General features: G+C 36.3%; 1 protein-coding gene across 1 annotated transcript; it reads right to left on the reverse strand.

Annotated features, from left to right (window-relative positions):
* Positions 1-10,761: 10,761 nt before the first annotated feature.
* Positions 10,762-15,230, reverse strand: LOC118816870. The gene is made up of 2 exons (XM_036583471.1): positions 14,924-15,230; positions 10,762-12,482 (listed from the first exon to the last, which is right to left on the reverse strand). The coding sequence occupies exon 2, from the start codon at positions 12,461-12,463 to the stop codon at positions 11,786-11,788; it is 678 nt and encodes a 225-aa protein (XP_036439364.1). The 5' UTR covers positions 12,464-12,482; positions 14,924-15,230; the 3' UTR covers positions 10,762-11,785.
* Between the last annotated feature and the right edge of the window lie 6,230 nt (positions 15,231-21,460).

Here is a 21,460-nt window from a genome sequence, read left to right on the forward strand (position 1 = left end):
TGTCACCCATTTTAACACTTTTTGTGTTGTATTGTTTTCTGATTTAACACATTCCGTGTTAAAAGCAACCCAAAATGTGCTATTCAAAACTGGGTGTATAATTATTTCAACAAATTTTGTGTTAAAAGTAACACAAAATGTGTCGTCTTCAACTGAACACACTGACGTGTCTATATAGAGATAGAATGTGTTGTTTTTTTGGTTACTGCGACAGGGGGCAGACCTAATGATTATGACATGAAAGTTAATCCAAAAACTAACGTGTAAAGATGAAGAAATACAACAGAGCAAACTTAGAAACCTAAACCTAACCTGGGTTTGAATGCCATTCAGCCATAAAGATAAAACTTAAAACACAGTTCAAATTCTTAAGTCTGCAGCAACATACCACTAGGACAAATCTAGAGTGCTTACACTGAAAAAATGGCATCTTGTCAAGTGAAATGATTGTAAATCTAGTCAATCTCATATTTCCCATTTTGAGATGGTTGTGCACTTATTCTAAGATTATTTACCTTATTTCTATATATTATTTATTTATTTTATTTATTTATATTTATTAAGTACAAGTATCTCACTATTAATGCCAGATAATTTTGCTGATTTCAAGCACACGCTTTAAAACAAGCAAAATTATCTGTGAATATAGTGAGATCAGTTTGCTTCTTAAAATTACTTAAAACAAGTAAATAATGACTAGAAATGAGGAAAAAATCTTAAATTAAGCTGACAGCAATCTCAAACAGGAGACATATTGGATTTTAATGACTATATTTAAGATAATTTTACTTGACAAGATACCAATTTTTGCAGTGTAATGAACTAAATTATAAACATACATACACTTTACTGCAAAAACAGAAGTTGTGATTAAAACGGCAGTTATTTTTATGATTTTATAATTTTGGTTGAAATGTCAGCAGATTGTACATAGTCAGGGGGAAATTTTGAAACCTGCCAAAATTATACCCCCTTATCTTTGGGGTGCGAAGTGTGATTCATCTCAAACTTATTCTGGTGACTTATCTTAGAGGTGGAGTTATAGTAGTATGTTACTCCAGAATTCAAACTGTGTTTAAAGTCTTCCTGCGCCAACAACCAAAGTCTTTAGTTTGCCACATTAAACTAAACTATCACTGTGAGACTCTTTGTTTGGCCTGTAGGTCCTGTTGCGCTGTTTGCTGTGAAGGAAAATTAAAAATTAGCCATTATTTACACAAAGAAACAACAACAAAGAAATCATGAGTGTAGTCTGTAACAACTATAGCATGCATGCGAAGGGGAAAACATATTTATACATGGGCATCTATGTAAGGCAGAAGCAGGAAAATGAGATGGTAGAATTATTACAAATTTACAGCAAATACTTCATGCAACTACATCTCCAGATGTGATCTGATTCACCTCCACAACATTTGCAAGATGTTTAGGAATCTCGTTATACTGTAGCCCTTCGTCTCAGACCGGGTGCCTCTCATGCAGCACCACTGGAGCTTCCTTCATCCAGAGTTTTGTTCCATTCTTAATTCAAGATGCTCTGATCAAAAATATATAAAACCTGTATTAAAATGTGTTCTCTCATTGGCTGAGGGAGTAAGGGGTGAGGCATCTTTTTGGTGGGCTAAATCAAAAGTCACTGTCAGCCCACTTTGGGCAGCCCTGATGTAATCCAAAAAATATCATTTTTTTCAGTCTTTAACCTCATCACATTGTTGCTTCATCAGTTTTGAACACATTACAATCACGTTATCTCAATATCACTGAGATGCTCACATTTTACCCAGTATCATGCAGCCACAGTGAACACGCCTTACAATTTTTCATAAAAACCTAAAAGGAGTTGCTTCAGAAAGGATTAGTAGCTGAACTGAAGAATGTCACAGCGGATAAATAGAGAATATGATATTCAGACCAAAGGCAAACCCAAGATAGTCAATTTTACAATTAAAAACACCCCAGGTAATGTGCAAAGCCTAAGACTCTAAAGTATTGTACAGTCAGAACATGGGTTTCTCTGGCTCGTATATGGGTTTGTAAAGGCGGTCTCATAATTTACATCACTCTCTGAGTCAGACGAATCTTTCACCCTTTGATAATTCCCATTCTTTACAGGATTGACTTTTGGAGTAACAGAGGGAAGAACTGTATTGACAGGTTGTCCCCAATACCCAGTTTTTCTAAGAAAGTCATCAAACTCCAGTCTCCTGATAGTCTTTAAGAGGCCTACGCTGATGCGGTAGGTATTGTTGGGGTTGTAGTGTGTCCAGTCATGATGCTCAGTCACGTAAACTCTTCTCACAGACCTTTTCTTATCAAGGCTAATAATGATGCGATCCTTGTTACTGTCCATGTCATTAGTGTAGTCTTCACGCACGTAATCAGGCAGGTCTTTTGCTCCTGGATATTTTTCTGTGTTCAGATTGCCCACCACGTAATAGGGGATGTCCACATCATGCAGGAGTTTACCACCATTCCCCTCGTCTCTGTTCTCGAAAGGGTGGAACCCAAAGTCTCCACTCTTGGGATCGCACTTTAAAATCATTCTGTGGCGTTTAAAAGAGAGACAAACTTTGGTGAACCAGTACAGTAGTTTGAGACCATGTCTTGGTTTGGGCTGACCATATTCACACTTCTTCAGCTGCTCCAATTTTTTCAGCATCTTCACTCAGGGCGTGACCAATCTTTATGAAGACCTAAACACACAAAATAAAAATTGTTTGTTAAAAACTGCAAAGATGTAATCACAATTTCATGACATCTGTTCATCCATCTGTTTGTCTGTCTATCAGTGAAAAAATATTTAGTAATTGCAAACTAATTGAGTAACTGAGTAAAACTCAACGTGCTTCTCGTCTGTTGGGACACACTGGCACACACGTAGTTCTGAGACACTCCCTTTATAGAGTGAGACTTTGCATGTGTGTGTGTGAGAGAGAGAGTCTTCATTGAGCATCATTGAAGGGCCTCCCCATAACAACACAAAACAACAATCACCATCTTACCTTTGCAGACGCTGTATCAGTTACATGCCCTCAATCATGGAAACATAATTTCCCTTGCTTTTTTGTAATATAAAGAGTTTAAGGTAGTATTGCTAGTAGTATGCTAGTCCAGACAATCTATACATGGAAATAAAGCTGTAAAAACAGCCTTTTTTAAATTGTTGTTTCTGTGATATCACAAAATTCAATGCATTTACATGTCCACCTATTCAGCCTAAAGCTGTTTAGCTCCTCCCCTTCACACAGAAATTATATAGTGTTTCAGCCTGAACTGCTTAATCAATAAGCCACAGTATAGAGCAGTCAATCAAGAACAGATATCAAGTGGTAAAAAGAGGTTATTATATCATCATGTGAAACTGATTTTTTACTGTTTTTAGTACATAAACCGACAAAAGCACCCTAAGTAGACCTCAGTGAAAACAATTACAAGAATTCAGAAAATAGATACTGTTATAACTACTGTTAATGGGCGAAATTTAGAATATTTCTGTCTGTTCCACATACTCTTGTAAACTTTCTCCTATATGATGCATTAATAAATATGCAATGTTCTTCTAAAGCTGGGGTGACAAATCAGCAGCCGAGACAGCTTCTTACGGCTATTAAATATGATATATTTAAAATATATCCTTAAATCTGTCCCGCAAATATTTTCTCCACAGCTGAATATTTACATCCGACGGGTATATTTGCTTCACCCAGCAGTCACTGAGGCTACATAAAATCAGCTACATAAAACCAGCTTAGACTGATTCTTATAATGCTAAATATTATGCACTCAAAAGCCCCTCAAATAAAAACCTAATGCAGTATGAACCCTGCATGCTGAGCAAGCATGACTGTAAATCAGCCGTAACTGACATAACATTTATTCTAATTTAGACTGATAGTTAAATCTGCCTTTGAGGTTTCATTCAGTGGTGGTAGATACTGAGTGTCAGAAATGTCATGATATCCCAAAGTGGGTGCTAAGGTGCTTGCTATGGTATTCCTAATAGTTGCTAGGGTGTTGATATGTGGTTGCTCTGGTGTCCTAGGTGGTTCCTAGAGTGTTGGTAGGTGGTTCCTCTGGTATTCCAGGTTTGTTGCTAGGGTATTGCTAGGTGGTTGCTATGGCACCACAAATGGTTGCTGGGGTGTTGCTAGGGTGTTAATAATGTAGTTAAAATATAGATGAAAATATGTAGTTTAAATTCATATGGAACACTTTTTAGACCACCTAGCTAGTGGCCCTTAGGTCACCACTATATAAAACATATAACTGCAGTGTATATATATATATATTATTGCTTATCACTTTGTTGAAAATTCTGACAACTCTAATATTAACAATGCATTTAAATGAAAAATCAATGTGAAAAAAAAATGCTTTTCCCTTTTTCCCATTTGATTTAGATTAGATAAAGCCATAAAGGCATGAATAGCTAACTGCTGTGTTCTCCTCATTTAGTATCCAATTAACGATCATGTATTTTATATATAACTTTTAGATCAAGAGGGACAAAGAAATATCTTTACCTTACTTTCACTTCCTTCCAACAATTTGAATGCAGAGTTGTATTAAGACTGGTTGCTAGGTCAGTATCATTTTATCAATGAATAATAATTTGAGTGCATATTATCATTGTTTTAGCATGTAAAATCAATCGCTCCACCAAATAGTGCACTACGTCTAACTTTATCTCTTTGAAAGTCTGAATCTGTCTAAGTAAGAGTTCACATTTTGGAAAAGTTGGTCACAAAATTGATGAAAAACATTAACTGCATTACCTGCAGGTCTTCATCAGAGTGAAACCTAAAGTAAGAATATAATAAGCAAAAAGAAGACTATACCTTTGTAATGTAATCGCTCTTTCACTGTTGTTTACTGCAACTACGCGGGGAGGCTGGGACTCCACACAGATAAAGAGACAGAGAGAGAGAGAGAAATAGAGAGTGCATTATCTAGGAGACAGAAACTCTTCGCGTAGGTACCAGAAGGGGGAGTGACTCCTCTGGAGTGAGATTCAGCTCATGCTGAGTAAAGGTAGTATCACATTTCAAAGAACAATGTTCAAGAATTGTTGAGTTTTTCAAGTGTGTTCAGCTTTGAGCTGTAGAAAAAAACTGTTATGGCTGAATACTGAATATGCTGTTCTAAACGCATTATATATGATATAATAAGGAATGGTACATTGATGGGGAAAGTGTGGTTTGGTTTAAAGGTAGACTAGATCTTGTGACGCTGTCACAGTGGTGCTGTCAAACAAGTCTTTAGCGATGATAATGTGATCTATGTTGCTTTCGTCAAAGTAGCCAGTATATCTTCCCTTAATTTATGCAGGTATTTGTTGGCTTTGCCCTCTTTTATGTTTCCCAACTTGTGATAGAGCAGGCTCTTAACAGGAAGTAGCCTGACCTGCCATGTCCAAGATTGGTATCAACAGGCTTTGGTAATACTTGCAGCTGAAGCCAACGACAATTTCGGGAATGTTTTACTCTTCCAGGTGAAGAGAAGTCACCAAGCACTTACATGGTTTATAAGTGGACCAGAATGTAAAGTAATGAAAATACTGATGTGTTGACTGGTAATTAATGTGTTAACTGGAATTATTACTCCATAACAAGTTTGCTAAGGCCATGTAAACTACACTTTGTGTCCAAAAGTTTGTAGACACCTGCATGTCCAACATTTGTTCTGGAATCAGTTGTATTAATGGAGTTTGCCCCCCTTCACTTCAGTAAAAGTCTCTCTATTTTGGTAAGGCTTTACACTAGATGATAGTACTGAAGGACATTTAAATAAATTCCGTCAATTACTATGAATTAGTGAAAACGTTTAGTAGTTAACTTTCAGCTGATAAACAAACCACCAGAAATCTTCATCTGAGGATCATCTGTACTAATACCAGGCCTCTTAAATTGTGTGTTAAATATTAATGCAGACTTAATGAAGTGCAAAGGTTTGGTTAAAATGTAGTTCAACAGAATGCAAATAGACTTCAGTGGATGTTTTGGCTGACATAGGTGGAATTTTTGGAAATGCCATTGTTATATGAGCTCAAGTAGAAAGTGACACACCACATCACTGAACTACAGGGTTTAAGCATAATTTCTTATGAGAGATGATAAGCAGAACAATTGCAAGCACCAAAATTAGCATTAACAATTGGCAGAGTCAGCACAGCATTTCTTAACTACATTTCTTAAAGGTTGGTAGGAAGGCAGAACATCTTTGAGGAAATCCTCTGGCCCCATGTTCCTAATGGTCCTTATGAGTTGTGGACCAATCTGGAAAGTGTGGTTCGGGTCAAAGGTGAGTTAAGTCTTGTGGCATGTCACGCAGACGCTGTCAAACAAGTGACAGGTGCTGAAAAAAATGATAAAATTCTGGTCATATCTTGTCATGAATGGTCCGCAAAACACTTTCTTTTTTCTTTCTGTTTATTATTGTTGTTGAGAAACAGAAACTGATGGAGAGCGAGCAGGAGGGATATGGATAATACATATTTTCAAAGTGTTGACAAGAACATTAAACTCTGATTTTGTCTTGTCAGAACTAACAGTGGATATAGAAATTGATTACAGTTGCATTTTATGATTTTAGGTTAAGTCCATATATGCTGACTATACTTATTTGACTGAATAATTATTCCACTCTTGTGGCTTAATAACATAAATTACATAACATAAATTAGTACATTGTTTGTTTGGGGTGTAATGAGATCATGCATTTAATCAGAACCACAATATAATTATATATAATAAAAATGCAATTAAAAATGAATAAAAATACTACAAAATCTACTACAAGCATAAGGAAAAGTATACTACATGCATGTAAACGCAAGATACTGTACCTTATGTATGACCGGAATTTGAGAGACTGTTCATTCTGACTATTCTTTGTCTGATTCTTTGGAAAAAGTCTGAGGAACAGAAACTTGAACACAAATGAGTGACTCATGTGTGACTACTTGGAGTAGCTTGTCGTTAAGGCCTTTCCAACACATTAGAGACACCCACCTTGTACTTCCACTCACTGGCCACAAGGTCCACTATGCAATGTCACTGCTACAGTGAGAACAGTCCACCACTCAAAAATATCCAAGAAGGACACATACGGGGCAGAGAATGGCCACCACAGAATGAAGCACAGCAAGATGAAACAGTTTACAGTTGGTGATACATTATGTCAGACATGTGAAGACTGATGCAAACTTTCTATGCAAAGTAACCAAAATGAGTACAGGTGGAGTACAAAACATGTGTTCATGGACTGTTTACTTATGATGATTTTATCAAATGAACAGTAACAGACTAAACAATAAAAATAATATGTTAAACATTTATACTGCCTGTATACAGTAGATTAACAATATTGTGTCAGCATTGAGTTTGGGTTAGAAAACAATAATGACAAACAAAAGATAAAAGAAAACATTTCATGATAATAATGAAAGTGCTGACAGTCAAATAAACTGAGTTATAATGAACTTGTAAGATGATTGTGAGAGTTAGGAATTTTCATTGTCAGACCAGAATGTTCTTCCTGGTGAAGGTTACACCTGTTTAAGTATCATAATAAAATACTGTAGCATGTTAAAAGCACTGGAATTAACTAGAAACAAGTTCTGGACCCAATTTCTTGGTTTGGTGTAAGTTGGCCACTTCATTAGAACCCTGGACCCTATAAATCTGCTACACAGGTACAGAATTGCAGACTGTAGTCCATCTGTTGCTGGACAGTTTATCAACCCCCCTTTACACCCCCTAGATCTGCCCCGGTCACCTGTTAGTCTTATCAACATCACCCCTGATCTCACCCTCACTGAACACCTTTAGAATGAACTGGCAAGTCTATTGTAAGCCAGGCCTTCTCATCCAACATCAGTGCAGGGCTTAAAACTGCTCTTTTGACTAAATGGGTCCAAATAATTCCCATAGTCACACCTCAAAATCTTGTGGAAATCCTTTGCAGACATGTGCAGGCTGTTATAGCCACGAAAGGCCCACCAGCTCCATGATTTTGGAATATGATGTCCAACTCATGTAGGTGTGATAGCCGGGTGTCCACATACTTTTGGCCATATAGTGTACAAATGCCTATACCCACAGTATTAGGAGTGACAAATGATCTAAGAAACAATATTGGAGGCACTAGTAGAAACATTAGCATTGATTAGTGTTATCTGAAGCTCTGTACTTTATATATAGATAAACCCTTCATTTCCAAGAACCAGTAGGCAGTTCCTTGCTTTCATACCAACAGGACTGACGTATTAGTTTCATAGTAGTTAATGAATAATTCATAAGTATTTGTTTCACTGTAATTACTGAATAATTCATAAAAGTCACTGAATAATTCATAGTAGTTACTGCACAATAAGCCTTAAGCTACATATCTGAACAGTAAGCCTACAGTTAAATTAGACAGACTGAAAGAACTAGTTTAGTAATGATAGTGTGTCAACTTGTTGTATAAGCCTGAACTAAATAGAAATGAAAAGCATCCCAACATTAAACTTAATCAGGTTTTTGCATGATGTGTTAATTATTCACATTTAATTAAAAAATTGTGTCTACATTGTGTCTACCTTGTTTAGAGATTTCAAGTTTTACCAGTTTGTTTTATATAGAAATGTGGACTGCAGAATAAAGATAATATGCCAAAAACTTTGTTAAAACAATAAAGATTATGCAATATTGCATGAAAGTACAACATACCTTTTGTTCATCAGACAGTTCTGAGGGTTGTGTTCAACACGCGCTTTGTCGCTGGAATGTGACTGAACAACAGGGCCTCCAAGGAACTGATGAGTAGTATTAGGGAAATATTCTTCAATCAAATAAAAGATGACTCATGACGCAGTTGAGTTAGAGAGAAAATCTTCCTGTATTCCAATACTAAGAGAGTTTGTCTTGTGTTTAAACATTCATCATCTGACAATCGATTATACAGCGTATAATAGCATAATACTGTCAGAACAGACAGTATTACGCTAATGATTTTTACAGAGTAAAACAATGAACAAGCATCAGCCACAGAGGCAGATGCTGTTATTTCCTTTCTTTCTTACACAGACAATATCTGTACCTTGCATGTTTCTTTAAAAGGATTTAGGAGCATGTCGGATTATATGTCTTCTGTAGATTACTTTGTTGCCATGCAGAAAGTTAATGCTGTTTGATTAAAGCTAAATACTTGATTAATATAAGAATATAGATAAGCTTATCAACAGGATATATGATTTTTTCTCACATTTCCCATCTTCGACACTATCAGTATCAACACCATCATACAAAGGCAAGTGTGTGGGCCAAGGCTGCTTAAACACTGGAGTCATCTTCGACAGAAAGGTCCGGGTGGTACTCAAATGGCTAACCAGTTTTGTGGCACGAATGAGGATGATAATAATAAAGGGCCATTTTCTCTTTGCTGGGACCAGCAACACAACGAGTCAGACACAGCATTAATAGTCTCCACACCAACAAAACAAAAATGATCAGAAATATCACTGAAGCCACGATCGATAGTAATTATGGAGAGCATAATGATTTGATTGACCATAGTTCAATGAAAGCACTCACAGAAATCAAATCAAATTTTATTATCTTATCAAAATCGGCTCTTATGCTCCAGGGTATATTTGGTTTGTCCATTTGAATTTACATGACCAAATCTTAAAGCAAATTATTCAGTAATTGCATGAAATAAATGCTAATTTTTATATATATTTTTATTTATTTTTTTGTAAAGGCTCTCTTCAAATTAACAGAAAATGTGTTTTATCATCATACACATATTGCTATATGCTTACAATTTACTGCTGAAAGCCAAAGATCTTAGATGCTCTTTGTATTATTTTGTAAAAATAGTTTTTACAGAGCAGATCACTGAAGACACACCACCTGTTTATAGCCCAGATTTGTGGAAAAATGAGTCGACTGTCAGTAGACAACAAAAATTGTGAGTTCAGCTTCTTTTATTATAAGAGTTTAAAATTATATTACCCATCTATTTGACTGGACAGAAGACAGTTACAGCTCATATGACACCCACCTTTTGAATGTAGCTTATGAAATATGAAAGTTATGAAGAATATGACGAAGTGCGTTTTGGAACCACCGGTGGTTCCAAGGAGCTTAAGAGGCTACTAAATAATCATTCCCCATTTGATTGGATAGGCCTGGGATCAGTCCAGGTGGGCCCAGGCCTACGCCCCTGCTTCAAACTGTACTGAAATGGGTTGAAGAGCCTTTTTCAAAAGAAATCAAATTTTTTTTTTATTAGTATAATTTTGGGAAATTACTGGATTTACATTACATGAAGTATTTAACTGAGTGTGTTTAATTTTAAAACATTAACCTTACATAGCCTCAGGGTGTTAACTGAATTAGGCTGAGCATGGCATAGATCCACTTAGAAAAAGTGTACTAGATCATACGGACACCGAAAGCTGTGCTACCAAGATACAGACATTATTCCACGGACTGTTTGACACTGTAGACGCCCCTTTTTGCTTAAGTATTGCTCTTGTCTTTGGTGATAATTTCTTAAAACCAAGACAATCCATGTTTTCTAACTGTTTTTGCACAAAGAAGGCCTTTATTTGCCTTGGGCTTAATAATTGGCTGATGCTCAGTCAATGCTCAGCTCTCAGATGTACCACGTTAGAGTAGAAGAAAATTTAATCTCATCAGCCAAGAAGGGAAAGAAGATGGACGTTTGACAATGAGTCAAAATAAGTCCAGCCTGCTTTCTAAAGAAGGTGAAGATGCTTGCAAGGCCTGGCCAGTCTCCTGATATAAATCCCATTGAAAATCTATGGAGGATTTTTTTGTGGCGTCTGAATTTCGGTTTCATTTGGAGCATGTATTTGTTTACGCTTATAAATATTTGCTGTACCAAAAATACAAGGTTAAAAGACATTGTGTGTGAATTAGAAGTGGATTTATGCACTGGAAGAATATTAAATAACAAAACAAAAGTGTCTGGACACTTTTCCCATCACTGCAAATGCTACACAACACATGTGGAAATTTAAAGCTGTATTCTTTAGTGGCAAATGAAAAGCACATTAAAACCTTTAAAAACAGCACAAACATCTATGTACAGCAGAAGCAGGAAGATGAGATATTAGAATTATTATATGTTTACAGCATCTACGTCATATAACTACATCTCCAGCTGCGATCTGGTTCACCTCTACAGTTTTTGCAGGATGTTTAGGAATGTTTCTCTGATCTTGTTATACTGTAGCCCTTCATCTCAGACAGGGTGCCTCTCATGCAGCACCACTGGAGCTTCCTTCATCCAGAGTTTTGTTCCATTCTTAATTCAAGATGCTCTGATCAAAAATATATAAAACCTGTATTAAAATGTGTTCTCTCATTGGCTGAGGGAGTAAGGGGTGAGGCATCTTTCTGGTGGGCTAAATCAAAAGTCATTGTCAGCCCACTTTGGGCAGCCCTGATGTAATCCAACAATTTTTTTCAGTCTTTAACCTCATCACATTGTTGCTTCATCAGTTTTGAATACATTACAATCGCCGTATCTCTCAATATCACTGAGATACTCACATTTTACCCAGTATCATGCAGCCACAGTGAACACGCCTTACAATTCTTCATAAAAACCTAGAAATAGAGTTGCTTCAGAAAGGATTAGTAGCTGAACTGAAGAATAAATAAATAGAGAATAGATAGAGAATATGATATTCAGACCAAAGGCAAACCCAAGATAATAAACTAAATTAAAAACACTTTTAAAAAAGTAATATGCATAGGCTAGACTGAGTCTAAAGTATCGTACAGTCAGAAAATGAGTTTCTCTGGCTCGTATATGAGTATGTAAAAGCGGTCTCATCATTGACATCACTCTCTGAGTCAGATGAGTCTTTCAAACTTTGATCTTCGTTTTTTAGAGGATTGACTTTTGGAGTCACAGAGGGAAGAACTGTGTTGACAGGTTGTCCCTGATACCCAGTTTTTCTGAGAAAGTCCTCCAACTCCAGGTTGCTGATAATCTTTAGGAGGCCCTTGCTGATGCGGTAGGTAGCACTGGGGTTGTAGTGTCTTGTCATGTCATGCTCAGTCACATAAACTCTGTCAAACATGTCATCATCAAGGCTAACGATGATGCGGTCCATGTTACTGTCATCCATGAGACCAGTGTAGTCTTCACGGACGTAATCAGGCAGCTCATCCGCTCCTGCAGAGTTCAGATTGCCCACCACGTAGTAGGAGCTGTCCACATCAAGCAGTTGAACACCATTCCTGTCATATCTGTTATTAAAAGGGTGGAAACCAAAGTCTCTACTCGTTGGATCGCACTCTGAAAACATACCGTAGTGGTTAAAAGAGAGGCAATTGTTGGCGAACCAGTACAGCAGTTTGAGACCATGTCTTGGTTCGGGCCGACCAAATCTGGACTTCTTCAGATGGGCCAATTCATTCAGCGTCTCTATTTTGGGCATGGTCAGTCTTTATGAAGATCTAAACAGACAAAAAAATTGCATGTTAAAAACTGCAAAGATGTAATCATAATTTCATGAAGTATATATGTCTGTGTGTCTGTCTGTCCATCTATCTATCTATCAGTGAAAAAAACTTGTAATTGTACTTTGATACTCATATTTTGGAATATTTGTTTTTTTCAACTGAATATTACTGAAATTGAAACATGTGCTTCTACCTAATTACATTAAAAAAGTACTTTTTTCTACTTTTTTACATTTGGAGCTTCAAAGTACTCACTACAAAAAGGTGAAGAGATTTTCTGTTTTTCTCCTGTCAATCAGCCAAGTTCAGGTGCATTTTGTTTTTATTTATTAAAATGCTCAATCAAAAATAGAGCACTGTAAAGTAAAACTGCCCATAATAATGCTAATTCATCTGCACGCAAGGACCAGTGCTGCCCATTTTCCTTACCACAGGTGTGTAATTGATGTTTTGCTAATTTAGTTATTGCAAAGGTTTTAGATGAAGCAGATTCTCTAGTCTGGATTAGAGTGTGATCACTATTAAAGTTACGGTAGTGTAAAAAAAGTCTCTTAATTTCATCTATGTAAAACATTTCATTTTTAGATGTTGACACCTTGTCATTTTCACTCAAGTATATTTTTAGCTCCACACTTCCACTTTTAATTGAGGACCTAAACTTCCACTCACAATATCCATACAATATTTCACTGAAGTGCAATGTCTCTGTACCATGACTGCAGTTACTGATGGCCATGATAAATTTGCAGGTGGGCTGTACCTTGAATTTCACTCTCACAGCTGGTGGCTACAATGAAGTAGTCACTTAACCATAATAACTTTAAGGCCTCACATAGAGGAGAAACAAAAATCAGCAGTCTACCAAAATTTTGACCTAGTATTTAAAAAGATTGCCTTTTCTTCTAAAAATGATGACCTACTCATTTAAAATAATGACTTAATTTCTCCAAATACAGACTCAGCATCGCAAAACGTGACATTTTCTAAAAATATTGACTTCACCTCTTTAAATTATGACATTCTTGCAAAATATTGACTAAATATCTCTAAATAATAGAGCTTATTTTACTCAGACTTACAATGTATGCAAACACAGTTGTGGTCATTAGCTATTAATTTGTATAAGTAAAATGTGATTCAAATGTTCTGAAATAAATATGTAATGCTTCATTGCACTTGAATAACTTCTATAATGAAAAAAAACTTTAAAAATGTAAATTCAAGTTGTGTTCAATTCATAAAATATTATATATTCATATTGGGATGTTGCTGCCCTTCAGAACCAACATCTGACATTAGAAATAACTATTTAACAGTAATTATAAACATACATTTTTATTGACTATGGTTTGTCATAGCAAAGGTAAGATGTAGATGTCAGTAGAGATTTTTTTGTCTGCATGTTTCCTGTATTGTAGTATTTTCTACTTACGACATTTGTATTGGTTTATATACTAGAAACTGTTATAATTCATTTTTACATGACCTCTGTTTACCCTTTAAGATTAAAATTGTTTTTGTATGACTGTGTTTTTAAGACTGACATATGTAAATGAGCTCTGTCCTGATTGGATGCCCTTTATTGTGGCTCATTCAGAAACAGCTCAGGATATAACACTCTTTATAACTACAGTGTGAATGGGTGGGGCTAAATTGCTGTAGAGTGCTGAATATGGCTTGGTTTCTGTGACATCACAAAAGCAGTTATTTGAAAATGGGCTTAGTTGCCATAAATGAACTGTACGGACTGGGAGGTAAATATATATTTTGTATCCCAAAGTGGTTGCTAAACTGTTTGTTAGGTGGTTGCTATGGTATCCCTAGTGATTCCTGTAATACCCCAGTTGGTTGCTAGGTGGTTGCTATGGTATCCCACTTGGTTGCTAGGGTGTTGCTACGGTGTTAACAATGTAGTTAAAAAGTTGGTAAAATGTTAGATGAAAATATGTCATAGTTCAAATTCATATGTAACACTTTTTAGACCACCTAGCTTAAAACATATAACGTCATATATATAAGCAACGTTTTTATATATATACTTTGCTGAAAATTCTGATATATATAATGTCTTTACCTTACTTTCACTTGTTTACAACAAATAGAATGCAGAGTTGAATTGACTGGTTGCTAGGTCAGTATCATTTTTATTAGAAAATATTAATACATTATATTATTATTATTATTATTATTATTATTATTATTATTATTATTGTTGTTGTTGTTGTTGTTGTTGTTGTTGTTGTTTTAGCAAGTAAAATCAATCACTCCACCAAATAATGCACAACTTTTATCTCTTTGTAAGTCTGAATCTAAGTAAGAGTCCACATTTTGGAAATTTAGCTCACATTAATAAAATAGGTTAACTGTGTTACCTGTAGGTTTTCAGCAGAGAGAAATCTAAAGTGAGAATATAATAAGCAAAAAGAAGACTATACCTTTATTCACTCGTAGATGTAATCGCTCTTTCACCGTTGTTAACTGCAACTGTGTGGGGAGGTTGGGACTCCACGCAGATAAAGAGAGAAAGAGAAAGAGATAGCATTATCCAGGAAACAGAAACCCTTGGCGTTGGTACCGGAGGGGGGAGTGACTCCTCTGGACTGAGATTCAGCTCACTCTGAGTAAAGGCAGTATCACATTTCAAAAAAATGTTCAAGAATTGCACCATAAACAGGAACTGTTTTCAACTGGTATCTTTTATGTTTCCCAACTTGTGATAGAGCAGGTTCTTAACAGGAAGTAGCCTGCCCCCCCCTGTCCAAGATTGGTACCAACAGGCTTTGGTAATACTTGCAGCTGAAGCCAACGACAATTTCACTCTTCCAGGTGAAGAAAAGTCACCAAGCACTTACATGGTTAATAAGCAGAATAAGTGTAAAGTAATGAAATATTGATGTGTTGACTGGTAATTCTGGAATTATTACTCCATAACAAGTTCACTAAGGTCATGTAAACTACACTTTGTGTCCACAAGTTTGTAGACACCTGCATGACCAACATTTGTTCTGGAATCAGGAGTATTAATCTGGAGTTTTCCCCCTTTGCTGTGGTAAAAAAAATAATAAAAAAAATAAAAAGAACTACATATGCAAAGGTTACCTACTTAAATATATTTCTATCTACTTTATATATTTGCATACATTCATTTGCATATCACTACAGTTGGAATAAAACCTTGTAAATCCATTTTTTGTCATTTTGCACTTTATAGAATTTGAAAATTTCATGGTCAATGGACCAGTAGAAAAGCTTAAAAAGTACTTAAAGAAAATACTCCCAATAACTTCCATTCAAAGTTAAGAATGTTTTTATGTTCTCCTGCAAAGTTAGCATTTTGTGGATACAAGGTTTTGTTCTGAAAGCAGCAATATGTTAAAAGCCCAAAAATCTAGCCTTTGGATGAGGTTTCAATTAAAATATTCCATGTGAAGACACAGACCAGAGAAAGGATTTTACAGAACAGATTATTGTCACTCCAGTAATGGTTAACCAACATCTTGTGACACGTCACGTAGATGCTGTCAAACAAGTCTGATTTAAGGCAGACGATAATGCAACCTGTGTTGCTGTTGTCAAGGTAGTCACTATATCTTTTCTTGATGTATGCAGGTATTGAGTTGACTTTGTCCTCTTTTATGTTGCCCAACTCGTGGTTGGGACAGGGCAGGCTGCTTCCTTTTAAGAACCTGCCCTGTCCTTTTTTTGTTGTCAAATAGTTTTGTAGTGGAATAGTCCCCATTAGCAGGGCTGCTGCATGCAATCATTTGGTTGTTGTAGTTGACATTTACGCATTGGGTAGCAAACCAGTACAAAAGGTTGAGTCACTGTCTGGGTTGTGGTTGGCCAAACCCAGATATTTAAGCTCAGACAGACTGTTCAGGATTTGAATTCTCTCCATAGTTTGTTTCTAAGCAGGAGCGAAAGAGAGTGTGAAATATCAAATGACCTTTTTTGTAAATCCACTGGGAAATTTAGGTGCTGGAGAAATTGGTAAAATTCTGTTCATATCTTGCCTTGCCTTACAGTGAAGGTTGAAAAAGGTGAGACAAGCTGAAAATTGTATAATTGTGTGAACAATGTTAATAAGCTTTAAAAAGACCCCACACATACTGATAGTATTTGGACCTTGAGACTTTACTGTTTTGGCTACACTGTAAACCCCAAAGGGTAAATCTGTTAAGTGCTTTCACTTGATTAGCTATTATGCCAGCTAGCTAGCATAGTTGCTATATAAACAGACTAACCAGCCATTTCAAGTCTTTCAAGCTCTTTCCTTTAACACAGCATTTATTTCATGTTGGCCTTCAGTTCTGTCCTTCAGACTGAAGATTTTTTTAATGAACAGCTTGCTAATGTGCTGGTGAAGAGAGCGAGCAGAGTGGATATGGATAATGCATATTTTCACAGTGTCAATAAGACCATCAAGGTGTAATTTTGTCTCTTCCTACAGAATTAACAGTAGTTATGGAAATAAATTACAGTTGCATTTTACAATTTTAGGTTGAGGTAACAAAGTCTATATATGCTGATTCTACTTATTTGACTAAATAATTATCCCACTATTGTGGTTTAATAACATAAATAAATAACATAACATAAATTAATACAATGTTTAGGGTGTAATGAGATCATACATTTAATCAGAACCACAACAAAATAAATAAAAATACTACAAAATCTACTACAAGCATAAGGAAAAGTATACTACATACATGTAAATGCAACAAACTGTACCTTATGTATGACCGGTATTTGAGAGACTTTTCATTCTGACTATTCTTTATCTGCTGCTTTGGACAAAGTCTGAGAAACAGAAACTTGACCACAAATGAGTGACTCATGTGGAGCTGTTGCTAATGTTTGGAGTAGCTTGTCGTTAAGGCCTTTCCAACACTTCCACTCACAGGCCACAAAGTCCACTATGTAGTCTCCTTGCTGCGTTGAGGACAGTCCACCACTCAAAAATATATAACTAGAACATGTACTGGGCAGAGAACGGCCGCCACAAAATGAAGCACACTTTCTATTCAAAGTAACCAAAATGAGTACAGGTGGAGTACAAAACATGTGTTCATGGACTGTTTACTTATGATGATTTAATCAAATGAACAGTAACAGGCTAACCAGTAAAAATAGTATGTTAAACATTTATGTCGCCTGTATACAGTGCATTAATAACATTGTGTCAGCATTGAGTTTGGATTAGTAAACAATAATGCAAACGAAAGATAAAAGAAAGCATTTCATGATAATAATGAAAGTGCTGACAGTCAAATAAACTGAGTTATAATGAACTTGTAAGATGATTAAGATGCTACACAGGAGCTCAAAGTACATGGGGGGGTATTACAAATGAGAGAGTTAGGAATTTTCATTGTCAGTCTAGAATGTTCTTCCTGGTGAAAGTTACACCTGTTTAAGCATCATAATAAAATACTGTAGCATGTTAAAAGCACTGGAATTAACTAAAAACAAGTTCTGGACCCAGTTTCTTGGTTTGGTGTAAGTTGGCCGCTTCATGAGAAACCCCGACCCTATAAATCCGCTACACAGGTACAGAATTGCAGACTGTAGTCCATCTGTTGGACAGTTTATCAACCTCCCTTTATGCCCCTAGATCTACCCTGGTCAACTGTAAGTCTTATTATTGTGAAATGGAAGCAGCAACAGCTCATCCATGAAGCAGTAGGCCAAACAAAATCTCAGAGCAGGGCCGCCGAGTGCTGAAGCACATATGTTTTCAACTTTGTTTCAACAGTTAGCCCTTTCCTGTTCTTGCTGTGCAGAAAGTGAGCTCCAAAAAGACATGATGAGTTTGATGAGTTTAGTGTGGAGGACCTGCTCCTCAACCCCGCTGAACACCTTTTGGATGAACTAGAATGTCGATTGTAAGCCAGGTCTTCTCATCCAACATTGACACAGGACATAAAAACTGCTCTTTTGACTGAATGGGCGCAAAACATTCCCACACAGGCACTTCAAAATCTTGTGGAAACCCTTTGCAGAGGTGTGGAATTAATGCCTATGGTTTTGGAATGGAATGTCCAACAATCTCATATAGGTGTGATGGCCAGGTTTCCACATACTTTTGGCCATATAGTGTACATCACACAAATGCCTATACTCACAGTATTAGGAGAAACAAAACAAATAGTGATCTACGAGACATTATTGGAGGCACTACAATAGCATTAGTGTTATTTGAAGCTCTGTACTTCAGATATAGATAAACCCTTCATTTCCAAGAACCAGTAGGCAGTTCCTTGCTTTCATACCGACAGGACTGACGTGTTAGTTTCATGGTAGTTGATGGAAAATTCATGAGTATTCGTTTTACAGTAACTACTGAATAATTCATAAAAGTTCCTGAATAATTCATAGTAGTTACTGCACAATAAGCGTCAAGCTACATAACTGAATACTAAGCCTACAGAGAGAAAAAATAGTGTAGTAATGATTCAGTGTACAAGTCAGCTGGTTGTACAAGCCTGAACTAAATAGAAATTAAAAGCATCCCAACATTAATCAGGTTTTAGTATGATGTGTTAATCATTGACTATTAATTTAAAAAATGTGTCTACATTGTTTTGAGATTTCAAGCTTTGCTAGCTTGTTTCATATAGAAATGTGGACTGCAGAACAAAGATAGTATGCCAAAAACTGCAGGCAACTAAAATATGTGAAATTAAATTATGCGAAAGCATAACATACCTTTTGTTCATCAGACAATTCTGAGTGTTGTGTTCAACACACACTTTGTTGCTGGAATGTAACTGAACAACAGGGCCTCCAAGGAACTGATGAGCAGTGTTAAGGAACAATTCTTCAATCAAATAAAAGATGACTGATGACGCAGTTGAGTTAGAGAGAAAATCCTCCTGTATTCCAATACTAAGAGAGTTCTGTCTTGTGTTTAAACATTCATCATCTTACAATCGATTATATAGGCACTTCAGAACAGACAGTATTCAGCTTATGATTGGTTACAGAGTAAAACCTTGCCAAATATGCACGTACCCTTCAGGGGTGAACTTTAAATTCAGGACAGAAGTCCTATTTCTAGAAGAAGCTGGTATCCATTTCAATGAACACAGAGGCAGATGCTGTTTTATTTCCTTTCTTTCTTCTACAGGAAAAATATGCACCCTGTATGTTTTCTGAAAAAGATTTGTCAGCATGTCAGGTATGTATCCTCCACAGATTACTTTGTTGCCATGCAGAAAGTTTATGCTGTTTGATTAAAATGAAATGCTTGAGTAATTAGATAAGCCTTCCCACCTTCGACACTATCAGTATCAACACCATCATACAAAGGCAAGTGTGTGGGCCAAGGCTGCTTAAACACTGGAGTCATCTTCGACAGAAAGGTCCAGGTGGCATTCAAATAGCCAACCAGTTTTGTGGCACGAATGAGGATGATAATAATACAGGGCCATGTTCTCTTTGCTGGGACCAGCAACACAGCGAGTCAGACACAGCATTAATAGTCTCCACACCAACCTAACAAAAATGATCAGAAATATCATTGAACCTACAACCGAGAGTAATTTTGTCCACAAACCCCCACTGATGAACCACGAATATAGATAATAAGTATCCTGGTCATGTTTTTGTGCAGTTCTTTTATACCACTAGAGCAGTCTTGGGCTAGGTCTCGCATGGAGCTTGAGGCATTGAAAGTATAAGTGTAGCACTCAACTCACACTCTGCTAAGATTGCTGTGCAACATGATTTTGAAGAGCCCATTCTTTCATTTCCTTCTGAACAGCTTGTTCTGCTATACCCGAAAGTGCTTCAGTTTCCTTCTCACGACTATAAATACCACAACCAGGAAACACTGGGGTGGTGCACTCAGAAAAGTGTATTGTGACATAATTTATCATGATAACAATAAAAAAAATTACCATATTGCCCACTGTTAAATACCAGATTTTGTACGGGTAAAATATGACACACCCTACAGAATCTCACTTTCAAACATCCCCAGTTACATCTTTTAACCACAAGTGGAGCTTCAAATTCAAACCCTGGTGCACTAATTATGAACTGAAATCTTGAGGTAATAGTGGATAGCAGTGAGCATTGCTGAGCATTTATTGAGGACATAAGGCAGGGTTTGACGGAGAACATAATGATTTGATTGACCATAATACAATGAAAGCACTCACCGAAATCAAATCAAATTTTATTTTCTTATAAAAATCAGCTTAATAAACAAGCATTCACCATTCGATAGGATAGGCCTGGGATCAGTCTGGGTGGGCCCAGGCCTACGCCTCTGATACAAACTGTACTGAAATGGGTTGAAGTGTTTTTTTCGAAATAAAACTTTTTTTTTTTTTTAAAGTAATTTTAGGAAATTATGGATTTACGTGATATGAAGTATTTAGCTGAGCATGTTTAATTTTATAAACCTTATATGGTTTCGAGGAGTTAAATGAAATAGGCAGGATACAGCACAGAGCCACCAAGACACCTGATTCAGGTAATCAAGGCCTTCAGGGGCGTCTGACCATATGAGCCAGGAGGGTTGGATCTGAACTGATCTCCAGGATCTGTTTGCCCACTGTTTGAAGATTTTTGCATAAAGAAGGCCTTTACTTGCCTAATGATGGGCTTAATAATTGGCTGATGCTCAGCCAATGCTCAGCTCTCAGATGTATATATATATTTATAAATATTATATATTTTTGTATCAAGTAAAATGTTATGTGTGACTTAGAAGTGGATTTATGCACTGAAAGAATATTAAATAACAAAAACAAAAGTGTCTGAATACTTATATCACTATAAATGCTAAACAACACAGGTGGAAATTTTAAGTTGTGTTCCTTACATGGCTAATGCTAGTGTATAAAGGCCAATGTTAATGTATAAATTAAGTCCGATTTGAAGAACAGCATTCAGGCATGAAATCTCCAAACCTTAAAATGAGTTCTGTTGCTGCAAAGATGGATAAACAAGATATTTTG

This window comes from Colossoma macropomum, unplaced genomic scaffold (genome assembly GCF_904425465.1).
Source record: "Colossoma macropomum unplaced genomic scaffold, Colossoma_macropomum, whole genome shotgun sequence".
Classification (NCBI taxonomy): Eukaryota; Metazoa; Chordata; class Actinopteri; order Characiformes; family Serrasalmidae; genus Colossoma; species Colossoma macropomum.

What these genes read in the sequence shown, in the direction of transcription:
- LOC118816870 (XM_036583471.1), bottom strand. Translation starts at nt 12,463, where the DNA reads ATGCCCAAAATAGAGACGCTGAATGAATTGGCCCATCTGAAGAAGTCC.